Raw genomic sequence first — 14,062 nt, forward strand, 5'->3', positions numbered from 1 at the left:
TAGCCTCTGTCATTTACACTATTCTGCTAAATTGATTCAAGCTTATTAATGCTGTTATTATTACTATTATCTCAAGTAGTGCATTTTCAATTCTATAATTTCATTCCTTTTTTTTAAAAAACATCTTAGCAGAGAAGTTTCCCTTTTCCTACTGGTTTCAGGAAAATCCGTATTCTGATGAGGCAATTTTTAAGCTGGTGACTTTAAAATCATTATCATCTGTAGAGTAGGGTTGCAGCTCAGTGGTAGAGTGCAGGCCTAGCACAGTCCAGGCTCTAGGTTCAATCTGAAACACTGCAGCAAATAAATAAAATACTATGTGTTTGTCTGTGTGCTTGGGGGTGTGCACACATGTTTGGGGGTTTGCATGTATGTGTACATGTGTATGAGGAGGCCAGAGGTCAGCCTCCCTCATGTGTCATTCCTTCGGAAACCTAAACACATACTTTAGCTTTGAACTTACAAAGTAGTCTAGGCTGGTCTGCCCACAAGTTGTAGGGATCTACTGCCTCTGCCTCCCCAGCTCTGGGTTCTGGGGATCAAAGCCAGGTCTTTGTGCTTGCAAGGTAACGCGCTCTACTGACTGGACCATCTCCCCAGAGCTGCATAAAATCTTTAGGAACTAATTGTCTTACTCCTGTCGGTATTGGCATCAGTTGATCACCTTTTCTCACTCAAACTGTGGTTTTCCTGGTTCATGGTATTACTGAACATTCCAGTGACTTTAATACTATCTGAATCTTTACTCTAGCTTGTCTTGATCCTGCTTAGGTCTAGCACATAGGTTTTAGTGTGATTTTGTTTCCATTCCAGTGACAGGTTGGTTCCAAGTCCTTCCTGTGCCCTGTGGTCCTCTTCATTCTTCCAGTGCATGTGACCTTCCCATTCTGTTTCTGCTGGTGCTGATTTAGGCACCAAAGTTAGTCGGGTTTTTTGTTTGTTTGTTTGTTTGTTTTCTGGCTGCTTGTTGTTGCTAAGCAACCTCCTATAGAAGCAGAAGCCACCATACCTGGGTGAGGAGCAAAGGGCGAGAGGAAACAGTGTTCCACTGCCCCCACAGAAGGTTGAGATGGTCCGTCGCCTGGACTGAAGAGTAGAGAAGGCTTGGCTAGGGCTCTCAGGCACTTGGTGTGTGAGGCAGGCGTTGGAGCTCTCTGCTAGTCTGCACTGGATTTCCCTGGCCCTAAGTCTCTCAAAAGAGAGCAGACATATCTTGGCTTCTTTTTGTGTATCTCTGTTGGAGGTTTCAGGCCGCCAAACTCCTCTGTACCCACTTCTGTCTGGGGGTAGAATTCACCACATGGTCATTCCTCAAATTCTAGGGTAACCCAGACTTCCTATTCTTGTTTTAGCTTTTAGAGTATCTTCTTGAAAATTTAACTTATGTGTCTCTATGTGTAGTCCAAAGAGGGTGTGGGGTCCCTGGAGCTGGAGTTACAGATAGCTATGACCCTTCTGATATGGGTGCTGGGAACTGGACTCAGGTCCTCTAGGAGAGAAGCAAGTGCTCTTAACCATGGAGCCATGCATCTAGTCTCACTAGTCTCTTGTTGCACAGGCTGGTCTCAAAATCACTGTGTAGACAAAATTGACCTCGAACTCCGGATTCTCATGCCTTCACACCACCTGGGATTAGAGGTGTGTATCACCACAGCTATGACTTACTGTTGTTTTCATTTTAGGGTTGTTTCTTTGAGTTAGATATAACAGTCTCACTATATAGCTCAGACTGGCCTCAAATCGGAAAATCTCCTGTCTCAGCCTCTGGAATCCTAGGACTATAGACTTGTATCACCACACCAGATCAGAGTCCTCTTATTTTCTGCTTAATAATTTCTAGCATGTTTAGTTACAGTAAATAGAGAAGGGAAAGGAAAATAACACCATACCACCCTGTTATAAAGCCAAAGGGGACATACAATAACACACACACACACACACACACACACACACACACACACACACACCTATTTTTAATTATTAAGATGACCTATTTGCATACAAAACATTAGAGCCATAAATCGTGCTGCTAAAGCACAGAGTACCAAATTGAAATGACCAGTTAGTATAACTTATGTGAAGATATCATGATAAATAGCTGAATGGATGCCAGGATTGATTAGCAATGTCTGCCATCTTAATAGGAATGGAAACTGGGTACCAATGCTATCAATTGGACATTCTCTTGGCAGCTGTTCCTCTCCAGTCTCCCATTGAAGAGAAGTTTACACCTTCTCATGTCCTTTCCTCATGTCTTGTTTCTCCCTTCAGATTATCACATTTAGGGACTATCTCTCCATCCTACTGGGTGATAAGCTGTAGAAGTGAATACCCAATACCAAGGCTACAGAGAAACTGTAGACCCGAGAATTTTCAATGTCTTCACCTTTTCTATCACCTTTGGTCACTTGGAGATCCCCTCTACTATGTCCTGCCTGAATGAGAATTATCAGCCATGGAGTTCAGAACCTGAGCTCCCCCTGCACAAGCTCTTCACCACCTGGAGAGTGGTCAAAGATGGTGAGTCTTCTCAGGGAAGTGCTCTTGCCTGAGCCCTCTCATTCCCCAATGTAGGGACCCTAGTATGAGAATCACCTTCCAGACATTTCCCCATGTGAACTTGGACAAGGGAATCATCTCACCGAGTCTTAATTTCCGTGTTTGTAAAATGAGGGCAATAATAGAACCCATGTCATCGGATAGCAAACATGACCAGAGCAAGGAACAAATCTCAGGGCTTGGTCGCCACATTCCTGTTCCACAGAGTGCAATGAGGGTCTGCTCAGTGTGGCCTGGCGTAAGGATTCTAAGAACTAGCTGCCCTCCACACATGGGCTAGCCAGAGAACAGCTTCTCAGCACCATCACTCTAGAAACACAAGGTGACAGACCACACTGATGCAAGTTCACAGGCCGGAGAGAGCCTCCTCCTGAGGCTGCAGCCCCTTCATAAACACAAAACAGATCCAATCCAGTGATTTATTAGTGTGAACTTCAGGTACAAACAAATGGTACAGAAAAGCCAATGGCCTTAGTTCTTCTCCAGACAGACTCCTGTGAAAAGCAAAAGAACAGAGTAAGAAAGGAGAAACCATGGGCTGAGCCAGGCCAGCAAGTCCCAGAACATAGCCACACAGGAAAACAGCTAACTGCATCCCCCCCCCCAGAGGCCGCCACCTTGTTTCCACTAAACAGAATCTGGTCAAAGACTTGTCATTCATCTTTTTGCCTCTATTTCCCATGCCTAGCACAGGGCCTGCCACATAGTAGGTGCTCAGTGAGTGGAGAAATAGAGGATGCAATAGGCCCTCCAACAAGCCATGACTGCTTTTATTTGTAAGGAAGAGAATTCATACTCAGAGTAATTTGCTCAAATTGCAGTACTATGCTGCAGAGTTTAGACTTGACTCATTTTCCTTGCTTCCTCCCGTGTTCTTAGCATTGTCATAAGCAATAAGCAGAGAGTCACGTGATGGACATACATACGGGTACATGAAAATTGCCCATGCTCACAGACAATACACACATGAAATGCTAATTTGCATATGTTGCATATACAGACATGTACAAGCATCTATGCACACATGCATTCGCACACACAAGTGAAAATCCAGTCATCTCTTTTTTTCAGCTGCCACCCACAGCATCCACATGGAGGGCTTCTCTTAGGGAAGAGCTCTCTGTGGTTCCCATTGGCCAAACAACCACACCCTTCAGAACGGCATGCCCTCACCCAGCCTCTAAGCCTCCCTCCAGGAAGCCAGGTTCAGCTTAGGGATGGAGGTACAGTTGACGAAGTCTCGTGGGTATGAGTTGGACATGAAGATGTTGTTCTTGGACACAGTGGTGATGCCAGTGTTGTCACAGATGATGCGGGGCAAGGAGATGCTGGCCAGGGCCCGTCTCTGCTGTGCACTGAACACACCTGGCTTCTCCCACCAAAACCTGCGTGGGAGCATCATGGACACAGTGTCTGAGGATGTCCCAAGACAGAGGACCCTGGGCTGGGAGGACATCACCTGGCTTGAGCTGCCTCCTGAGTGTGAGAGGGCCACGGAAGATTCTGCCCTACAGCACAGGAGAGGTCCAGGAGAGCACGGAAGAGAGTGAAGGGCTACTTGGATATGTCCCTTGCTCCTGTGTCATACATGCAACCACAAGGGTAGAAGACAGCCTGGGTGGCATTTGTGATCTGCTCTCCTTGATAAGGACACAGTTTGATAGTATTCCCAAAGGTGTCATGCAGGCTAGATAAGAACTAGACATAGAGTTAGACAGGACCATGATAGAATGACATGAAAGGGAGACAGTGGGAGAACTAAACTGTGACTATCCCATGGTGACTGGCAGCTCCATAGTAACACTGAGAAACCCAGAGGAAATATTAAGAGAGGCATTTTGGGAACAGCAACATGGTTCAGTGGTTAAAAGCACTTGCCTCTAAGGCTGACAAGGAACCATGGCTGGATTTTACTGGTGGACCAAATTTCTGTAAGTTGTTACATGAGAGCTGTGGTCTGTGCCTGCCTCCCAGCCCAGCATGTATGTGCCACCCTGCCAGTCCACGGCTTCCTTACCGATCACCATCCCGTAGCTTCCTAAACTGTGTGCCAATGAGACAGGCAAGGAGTGGACCTACTTGGCCATTGGGCTCCAGGGGTTTAGACACACCACCCAACCAGACCTCAATATTGTCTGGTGTGCCATACTGTGCCATCAGCTTCTGTGCCAATCCCATGTTCTTTAGCACTGTTCCAAGCTCACCCACTGTGCTGGGCTGTGAAAGCCCACAGAAGCGCCTCCAGGCATTGTATCCTGCATTGAGTCAGAGAACAGGTAGCTGTAAAGGGGTCCCTGTCCTGCAAGGTCAAGAGAGGAGGAGTGGGAACAGCAGGGGAGCTCTATAGACTTTCAAAGGCCCTCACCAGTACACAGACCATAAGCACAATGGACCCCTGAATGAATGACAGGTTCAGACCAGAGTGGACAGTTGGGAGTCTCCAGAACTCTCATTGTCCTTTCCTTTCTCTCTCACTCTGAGGCATGGGTCCTGCCAGATCAAGCATGGAAACAGCACACTGTCCCTTAGAACAGCCCGATGTGTCTCCCTCTGACCCTAGAGTCAAAGTGGGTCTCAGAGGTGTGGCCACTTGTGCTTCTCCACAACACAGGCATGGGCTTTTTCTTAGGATGATTCGCTTGGGTTCAGCTCCAGATCTGTCACTGACTTGACTGCAGCACATAGCCAGGCTCTGAACCACTCTAAACCCTGTTTCCAAAACAGCAAACTGCCAGTGGTACTCTTCTGCCCTTGATTCATGAATGAGTCAGAAGGAACTGATGAAGGAGACAGATTTCAGATTATAGAACAATAATTTTTCATCTGCTAGTGCAGGATAAAAGAGTCCAATATGTGAGGAAGCAAAGAGAGGCTGAAATTTGGCCATGGGAGCATGGAAATGGCAAGTCCGGGCCTCAGGTGCTTCCTGAGAGCTGGAGAAAGGGCCCTGTGCAGGGAGGAGAGGCAGGCTCCATCTGGGAGGCGGGATGGGGCTGGGGGTGGCCCCTCACCTGGGAGGCCATGATCCCTGCTGCGCTGCATGTTCAGAGCCAGATGATCCTGCCCAATCCTCATGACCTGCTCAAAGAGTCGCTCCCGGATCTCATCCACCACAATCCGGTTCTGGTGATTCAGTTTGGCAGGGGTGGCCATGAGACCTCTGATAATGGGGTCAATGCCACCTGGGCACCAGTGAGCAAGGTAAAAGGAAGGATTAGCTTGCTACCAGATTTCAGGTAATGAACTGCAAAGCCAGGCCAGATCCCAAAAAAGGAATGGGAAAAGTTCTCCCCAGTCTAGCTCTCTACAGTACAACCATTGCCATCCCACCTTCAGCTTCTGGTCTCTCTGAGCTTCTACTCACCTCCTAGCACAATTCTCCAGCTGGAAAAATGGGCCTTGCTCAGTGGGACCTGGGGGTTGTGCCCAGTGGGCCTGTACTGATTGTCCAGGCGGAACATGAAGGGTTGGATGAGGGTGTGGCCATATCGGAAAGTTTTAGTGAAGACCTTGGCGATTCGAGGGTCTACTGAGTCACTGTAGCCTCGATACCTGGGTAGGTACGTCCGCATGGCTGCTGGCCCTAACACCAAGGGCAGGTAGTCCCGATATGTGATGATCTAAAACAAAGTCACTTGCAAGAGCCGTCTATTGACTCCTCCCTGCAGTCTCTGGATAGGGTCAGACCCTTACATCCCACAGCCTTAGATCTGAACTTAACAGAGTGGCACTAGAAGACATGAACAAAGCTCAGCTGTCCCTGGCTATGTGACCTCAGGTCCGTTATTAAACTCTCTGAACCACAAATGTGAACGAGGAATAAATGTCGCTGTCTCTCTCACAAGATTAAACAAGTGCCTTGTTAGTCGTGTCTCATTACTCATGGAGAGCCAGGAAGTTGCAATTACTGAGATTATTCACAGTGCCACACAATAGCCTGCACACAGTAGGGCTTGGTGCAGGATGACAGCAGGAGAGAGATCTTCTCTGGTGTGATGTCTCCCAGTGAAGGGACGCTGCAGAACAATCTCTCTCACTCTGGATCCAAAGCTAGAATTGCCTCTGAGGCTAAAATGAAATCCACTTGTGGGTGTGAATGTAAACCAAAACTCTACCTTCAGCAATTCACCTCTCTCTTCTAAAATCAAGCGAAGATGTGTGTGTGTGTGTGTGTGTGTGTGTGTGTGTGTGTGTGTGCGCGCGCGCGCGCGCGCGTATGATGTAGACAATTATTTACATTCTTGGGAGAATAGGAGTCACTGGAACATCAAATGTTAGAAAACAGGTGGAGGAACACTGATCCAGGGGGAAAAACGCAAGATGATGACAAGTGGATAAAAGAGCCAATAGTGATAGTGACGTCTCTGCTTAAGACCCTCCCTAGTAACAACCTCAGAAATGATCTCTGGAAAACCAAACCAACACTGTCCCTGAGCCCTCAGGAAAGAAGCCCTGGGAAGACAGAGGCAAGGGAAGTATACTTCTCAAGCTTGTCTCATCTGCTGGCTGTTTCCACTGGGTTCCTCTGAGCCTTACAGTATTGTGGATAGAGGTCAGAGTTCATCAGGGAAAGTAATTTTCCCAGGAACACATGGCCAGGATGCTTGTTAGAGGACAGCCTACCTGGACCATGGCTCCAACAATCTTTCGGGCCTCCTGGTAGAGCCTTTCCCCACTCCAGCGAGGATTCAGGCTCTTGAGCTGTGTGGCCAGGCGGTTATGCTCTCGAAGGAAGAGGGTGTGCATGGAGGTGAGTTCTGGCATCTCACTGGAGCGCATGTCCCCTTAAGGAAGCAAAGTCTTGTCATGTCTATGGTCCCCAGCCCCTGTGCAGCCAAGGCCTTCAGAGGCTCTCCTGTGCCTGCTCTCCACCCACCCTCTCACGCCAGCCTCACATGTCAGCTCCAGGCTGACACAGGAGCTTAGAACACTGCAGTTCCTCCTGCAGCCTTGGCCAATAGCATTAGTTTGACTTAAGGAACTCCTTAAGCACAAGGTCCAAGGCTAGTGCCCTTCTTTATTTTACCCTTACACACACACACACACACACACACACACCTCACATACATATCCATACTATACCCCAGACACACACATACATATCCACACCACACCACAGACACACACACCTCACACACATACATACTCATGCTATACACATCACAGACACACCCACTGTACTGGCACACACCACAATACACGAACACTCCTGAGAATGAGAACTCAGCTTATTGCCTCGATATGGTGTCAGCCAAAGAGTAGCATGCATGTTTTCTGCAAAAATTAGACTCAGAGTCTTTCTCAAATAAGACCCCAGAGAGCCTCTACTATTTGAACAGAGGTGTCAGTAGCATGCTTAGTATAGGCCAATTGTAGGGCCTGTTGTGGTGGGGGGAGGGCACAGGATGTGTGGATCCCACACATAAGACTGTCCAAGGAAACCAAGTCTCTGATTTCTCTAGCCCTCCCTAAACCTTCAACAGGGAAGGCCTGAGGGTGAGACCAGAGCATTTGCTATAAGAATTGACTGGGTCCAGCCCTTGTCCAGACTAGAAATTCTAAGAGGAAAAGATATCCCCGAGAGCACCTTCTCCATCTGATGAGCAACCAGAGGCCATGACTAGCCCAGAAGAGAGTGCCCAACCCCCAAAATCCATGCATACAGTGACCATGACTCTCTTCTGGGGCCCCAAGAAAGCCTTAGAAGGGAGAGTGGAGTAAGAGGAGACCTCTGTCGCCATCATGTTTACATCAAAACATACTGGTCTGGGCTTGGTGGCACATGTGTGTCATTCCAGCACTTGGAGAATAAGACAGGAAGCTAGCCTGGGCTACAAAGCAAATACTACATCAGCTAAGGCTAGCTATACAACCCAGCATAATCACAGAGAAGGGGGATGGATTTATTGGTGTGGCCACAGCACCAGCCCAATCCCATCCTCAAACTGCCTGGTGTCTCCATTCGAAAGCCAATCTTCTATCTTCCTAAGACACCAAATGACCAAGTGGTGATAGTCTGTGATAGTATCCACTAGAACTTTCTGGGGTGATAAAAACAATCACTCCTTACTGTCCAGTAGGGGGCCACTAGTCCCGGGACTACTGAGCCCTTAAAATGGGGTTACAGCAGAAACTTTGGATTCAGTTTAAACTCATTTATTTATTTATAATAAAAGAGGGTCTCACTATGTGTAGCTTTGAGTGTCCTGGAACTCACTCTTGACCAGACTGACCTTGAACTCACAAATATCTTCCTGCCTCAGCCTCCCAAGTGCTGGGATCAAAGGTGTGCACCACCACGCCCTGCTAAAAACAATTAAAGTGAGTAATAACTATTAATATTAATTAAAATAATTTCATTAAAATAATCATGTGTGGCTACTGGCTCTATTGGATATGAAAGTTCAAAAGGGCGAGTGCACCACATTCCTCTTTGTTGTTTTAGTTCTCTGTTCTCAAGGGACAACTCAGCTTTTTCCTTCTCCATAGTCTAGGGAAGGAAGAGAAGGAGGAGGAAGAGGAGGAGGAGGAAGAGGAGGAGGAGGGGGAGGAGAAGAAGGCCAGAGACAGAGAGAGACAGAGAGAGAGAGAGAGAGAGAGAGAGAGACAGAGAGAGAGAGGATAGAGACTTCTTGGCAGCCCTGTGTCTTCATTTTAGGCTGGTGGATTAGAGGTGTGTGTGTGTGTGTGTGTGTGTATGTGTGTGTGTGTGTGTGTGTTGTTTTTGTGTCTCTCTAACTTGTTACCAAGGCAACTGAACTAATAAGAAGTTGGTGAGACCAGAGTCGCTCATCACAAACCCACAAGCTGCTCACATACAATCTCCCACAGGGAACACCTCTAGTCCAGGCCCCAGGCTGACCTGCCAGGAAACAAGGAATTCGAGCAGAGCGGTTGGTGAGGAGGCAGGGGTCATCGTGCAGGTTGTCAAAGGGCATCAGGGCCCTGCCATTGTCTCGAAAGCGGGTATTGACTGCCAGCAGCCCGAGCTGGTTGGTGAGGTTACGCAGCCTCCTGGCCAGGGGGTCCTCACTGCCATACACAGCACTGGCATCCACGAAGGAAGTAACTTCATTGACCTGATTACCAATGGTGATATTGCTCCAGGTGCATGCTGGACAGGAGTGAAAGAAGGGTATGCAATCCTCTTGGCTCTTGATTCGTGGGTCATTAGGTGGGATCTGTGGCACAGAGAGAGGCTAGCCTGGCTTTTCTGGTATGGACAGTAGGAGGGAATGGCTTATTACCTGCTGAAGAGAACTCTGACTCCTCCACTCTTGGGGACCCATGCAATTAGTGTGGCTCAGCCAGCAGAGATACTGAGGTTTAGGGGTGAAAAAGAGCACACTGAACTGGAATGCAGAGATCCCCTAGGGGCTGGGCAAAGCCAGTCCTCTGACCCCCTTCTCTATGCCACTTAATCCTCTTCTCTGCAGTTTCTGCCTTTTCCATCTCTTTCCTTTCCCCTGTCAGTCTCCTGTGCTTTTACTTCCCCTTCAGTCTCTGCCTTCCTTCTCCTCACCTCCCTCCCTACACAGCAGGTGTCTCAATCCTGAGCCTGACTACTGGGAAACCCACACACACACACACACACACACACACACACACACACACACACACACACACACACACTGTGAAGCAGGGTTTTAGGTAAAAGCCCCTCAGAGAGGGGGAACAGGTCAGTGCTCCCACACTGGGAGGTATGAAGAAGACAGGTCAGGTCCACATCCCAGAATTCTCCCAGCCTCACAAAGGGCACATAATAAATAGGCCAGGAGAGTGCTACCCTGGTTGACAGCTGGCTCTGCTGAGGGAGACAAGTATTGACTCTGGACCCAGTAGTCAGGACCAGCAAGCAGGGGCTAGGATGGAACCCTAGTTCACACAGAAGGGGCATGGCCACTAATGTGAACCCTGCCTGGTGGCTGGAAGGAGGTATCACCTTGAGTGGGAAGCACGGTGGCTGCTGCAGGCAGCCGGTCTCGCAGTTGAGGCCAGTGAAGAACCAGACTGCTGGCTCGCGAGTCAGGAATATGTCGTGGTCCAGAAACTGTCCAAACTGCACGGCTAAGAGGGAGCGCTGCTCCTGGTCCCGGGTCAGCTGATCATTAGGGAAGCGTACATTGTCATTAGAGACTGCTCCAGCCTGCAGAGACAGCAGGAGTCAGTGAATGCCTGGGTCCTGCCCATCAGACTAGCCTCTTCTCCCTCTCCTGGACGCTCACCAATGGCACCGTGAAGCCACTGCGCTTGACCCGGGGCGTCCGGCCAAAGGGCAAGGAGAAGCCATCTTCGTACTCGGCAGGCAGCCAGCGTGCAAAGGAGCTGTTGGTGGCTCCCTACATGGGGCTGCCTCTATAGGGAATCACAGAGCCCTGGCTCAAGTGGTTGCCACAGGCAAGACCTTGACTCACTCACTACACCACACATCCTGCCCTGGTCCTCACTTGTTGTTGCAGTGTCCGGTGATGGTGCGATACTTGTCCTGCTCAGGGCATGTCACCCTCACGTCCTGATAGGCGCAGCCACTTGACTTGGACAAAAGATTCAGCTGAGCAGGTGTCAGCACATCTGCCAGAGTGAAACAGGATCATAGACCTGAGCCCTCCCCCACCTCATTTCCTATGCTAGGTAACCTGGGGCTGAGGAGCCCAGTGAGGGTGAGTCTGGGGTAGGTTCCCTAGCTGGGAAGTAGAAGGAATGCTAGGTACCTCTGACACTCTTTGGAGCAGGGATTCTCAGCCATCCTAACTCTGAGACACTTAACACCGTCTTCATGTTGTGGCGACCCCAATGTTAACATTATTTTCCTTGCTACTTCATAACTGTAATTTTGCTACTGTTACGAATCACAATGTAAAGATGTGTGTTTTCCTATGGTCTTAGGAAAGGGGTCATTTGACCTTCAAAGAATTCATAGCCCTCAGGTCGAGAAATCACTTCATTAGAGGGAGAATTAGGGAGGATCATGGTAGAAGCTTCCAGGGGGTGAGGAGGTGGTGACTAAAGGGAGGGTTACAGGACCAGTGACATTGAAAGGCCCTGGAAACAGGGGCTGCAACTTCCTCTTCAGCAGGTCTAGGGTCACTGTGAAGATAGTCTGCAGCCCTCACCGCTGCCCAGGGGAAAGGGAGCCACAGCACTGAGAATCTCCCCGGTATACCCAGTCTCCCTCCTTTAGGCACTAGTACCTGGAATGGTACCATTGGAGGTCTGAGGCATGGCCAGAGGTGCCAGGAGGCCTGCCAAGGCCAAGAATAGCTTCATCTCTGCAAAAGAGCCCAGCCCAGGAGGTTCCAGAGCATCTGAAGACAGAGATAAGAGCATTGGGAAAGGCTTACCCTTGCCTCCCAAGCCCTCCTCTATCTTCAGACCCAGCCCTACCGCAATGGGTCCCATCAATGAGGAAGGCCTCTGTGAGGGGTCTACAACCCACCCCACCCCCAGCTATAGTTTCCAGTTTCCAAGAGATCAACTCCTCAACTCACCTGAGGCACTGTCAATGCCTCTCACTAAAATTGAGCTTTTATGTCCTGGAAGCTGGGGGCAGGGCAATGTAATATAGATCTGTCCCAAGACTAGACTCCCTCCTCCCAATGAGGTTAGGGATGTGTAATGGGAACTTAGGAGGGTCATTGTGTCTGGAATAAACATCAGAATGAAGCATTTGTTTTTAGATGTACTCAGGCTTTGAAGAAATCATTATAGTAAACAGGACTGTTTTCCGTGAGCTGTTTTCCTGAAGGAGCTTTGCAGCCTTTGCATGATCTTACTAACAAGACCTACTTGTAAACCAGGAGGTCTTGCACTATTGAGCACTGCAAATAGTGCACAATTAGAGGCCGAGGTTACAGAGCTGATATGCTCTTTAAGAAACTCATAGATTGCCAGGAGTGATGGAGCATGCCTTTAATCCCAGCGCGCAGGAGGCAGAGGCAGTCGGATCTCTGTGAGTTCCAGGCCAGCCTGGTCTACAAAGTGAGTTCTAGTACAATCAAAGCTACACATAAGGAGACCCTGTTTTGAAATAAATAAATAAATAAATAAATAAATAAATAAATAATTTGAAACTAAATCCTAAGTTTCTGTAGTAAACACATTTTGAGGGCTCAGTAATCCCAGGGGCTAGTGACCCCCTACTAAGCAGTGGAGTAGTGATTGTTTTCATCACCCCAGAAAGTGAATTTTTGTGCTCAAGGGCCCAGGTAGCACTGAAGGTCATGAAGCAGGTTGTTGGTCACCCAGGCAACACAGGGCAGTCATACAGAGATTTCAGACTTCTAAACTGAGAGCACTGTGGGTTCCCACCAGCTAGGAGGCTGGTCCTGCCTTTCCTTAGGCAGCACTAAGCAAGGAATACTGCTGAGAAAGACAGCAAATGCCTGGAGCTTTCCACCCATGGGAGGGGCCAGGTCTCAAGCAGATGCCTCTCTGCAGCCCCAGCCTTTGCCTCAGGACATGTGTTGTGGGCCCAGTGTGCCCAGGGCCTGGAGATGCTCTGTGACTTCCCAATGATTCTGACCATTTAACCGTGCCACATTTGAGGCCACTGCAAGGCCAACAGCTGCCCTCATCTATACTCTGTTTCCCCCTTGCCTCACGAGGCCCCATATGGGTTTGGTGCTCCTAGGCTTCTGAGAACTTGGAAGTTCAGAAGAAGATAATTCCCTGGGAAGAGGATCCAAACAAGCACTGCCCCAGCACTCATGTTTCAACTCCCTGTCCCAGGGAAGGTCTCTGGAGAGCACCCCTGGTACTGCCCCATCTCAGACTACAGTCATCATGGGAGGGAACACCCCACCCAATGCAAGTGTCTCTCTGCTCTCCCGTCTCTTCCTCAGACTTTCCCAATCATCCCAGCCCTTAGCATTTAGCCCCTCCACAAATAAACAGAAGTACTTTCTCCTCTACTTTTCCTCCAGAGAACAATGAAAGCTTTGTGTCCTGAACAATTGGATTTACCCTGAGAGTCACACACCACTTATGCTCTGGTTATTGTTTAAAGAAGCAAATAAATACTAATCAATCAGCATTAGAAAACACTAGGGAACTCCACAGAAGGACTGGAACCTGGCTAGGGATGGTAGTGGGGGTGGGGAAAACAAAGACTACAGGACTTGCAGATTCCTGGAGTCTGGGAAGACAGAACAATTATTATGGCTATCTTGCAGATGCAGGACAAGAGACAGGGTATTTCAGCTCCCATGCAGCATCCCTGAATGGAGTGGTACCTATGCCAGGATGGCATATGGTTGCCTGGGGTCTAAGAGCTTTGCTCTCTGGGGTCACCCAGAGAAGGGCAGAGAGAGAAGAGAGCAGCACACTCAGCCTTGAGCATCGGCCCTGGCCATCTTAGTGCTGACCACCATACATGGGGTCTCCTATCCAGAGCATGAGGTCTCTGTCTTGAGCCTAGGAAGTGAGAAGGACCATTGCAAAGACTGGCATAGGATCTCATCAGCTTCAAGGAGGGGGAGCCTTCAGCCAGATTTAATTGAGCAAT

At 48.8% G+C, this 14,062-nt stretch overlaps 1 protein-coding gene across 1 annotated transcript; it reads right to left on the reverse strand.

Annotated features, from left to right (window-relative positions):
- Positions 1-3,739: 3,739 nt before the first annotated feature.
- LOC100757792 (myeloperoxidase-like) lies at positions 3,740-11,826 on the reverse strand. Its single transcript, XM_035448054.1, is given in 13 exon segments — positions 3,740-3,944; positions 4,577-4,814; positions 5,571-5,741; positions 5,924-6,179; positions 7,183-7,343; positions 9,422-9,740; positions 10,502-10,705; positions 10,785-10,914; positions 11,007-11,130; positions 11,584-11,647; positions 11,649-11,680; positions 11,683-11,745; positions 11,748-11,826. Coding segments are annotated over 13 exon segments (2,046 nt in total).
- Between the last annotated feature and the right edge of the window lie 2,236 nt (positions 11,827-14,062).

Source organism: Cricetulus griseus, chromosome 7 (assembly GCF_003668045.3).
Source record: "Cricetulus griseus strain 17A/GY chromosome 7, alternate assembly CriGri-PICRH-1.0, whole genome shotgun sequence".
NCBI lineage: Eukaryota > Metazoa > Chordata > Mammalia > Rodentia > Cricetidae > Cricetulus > Cricetulus griseus.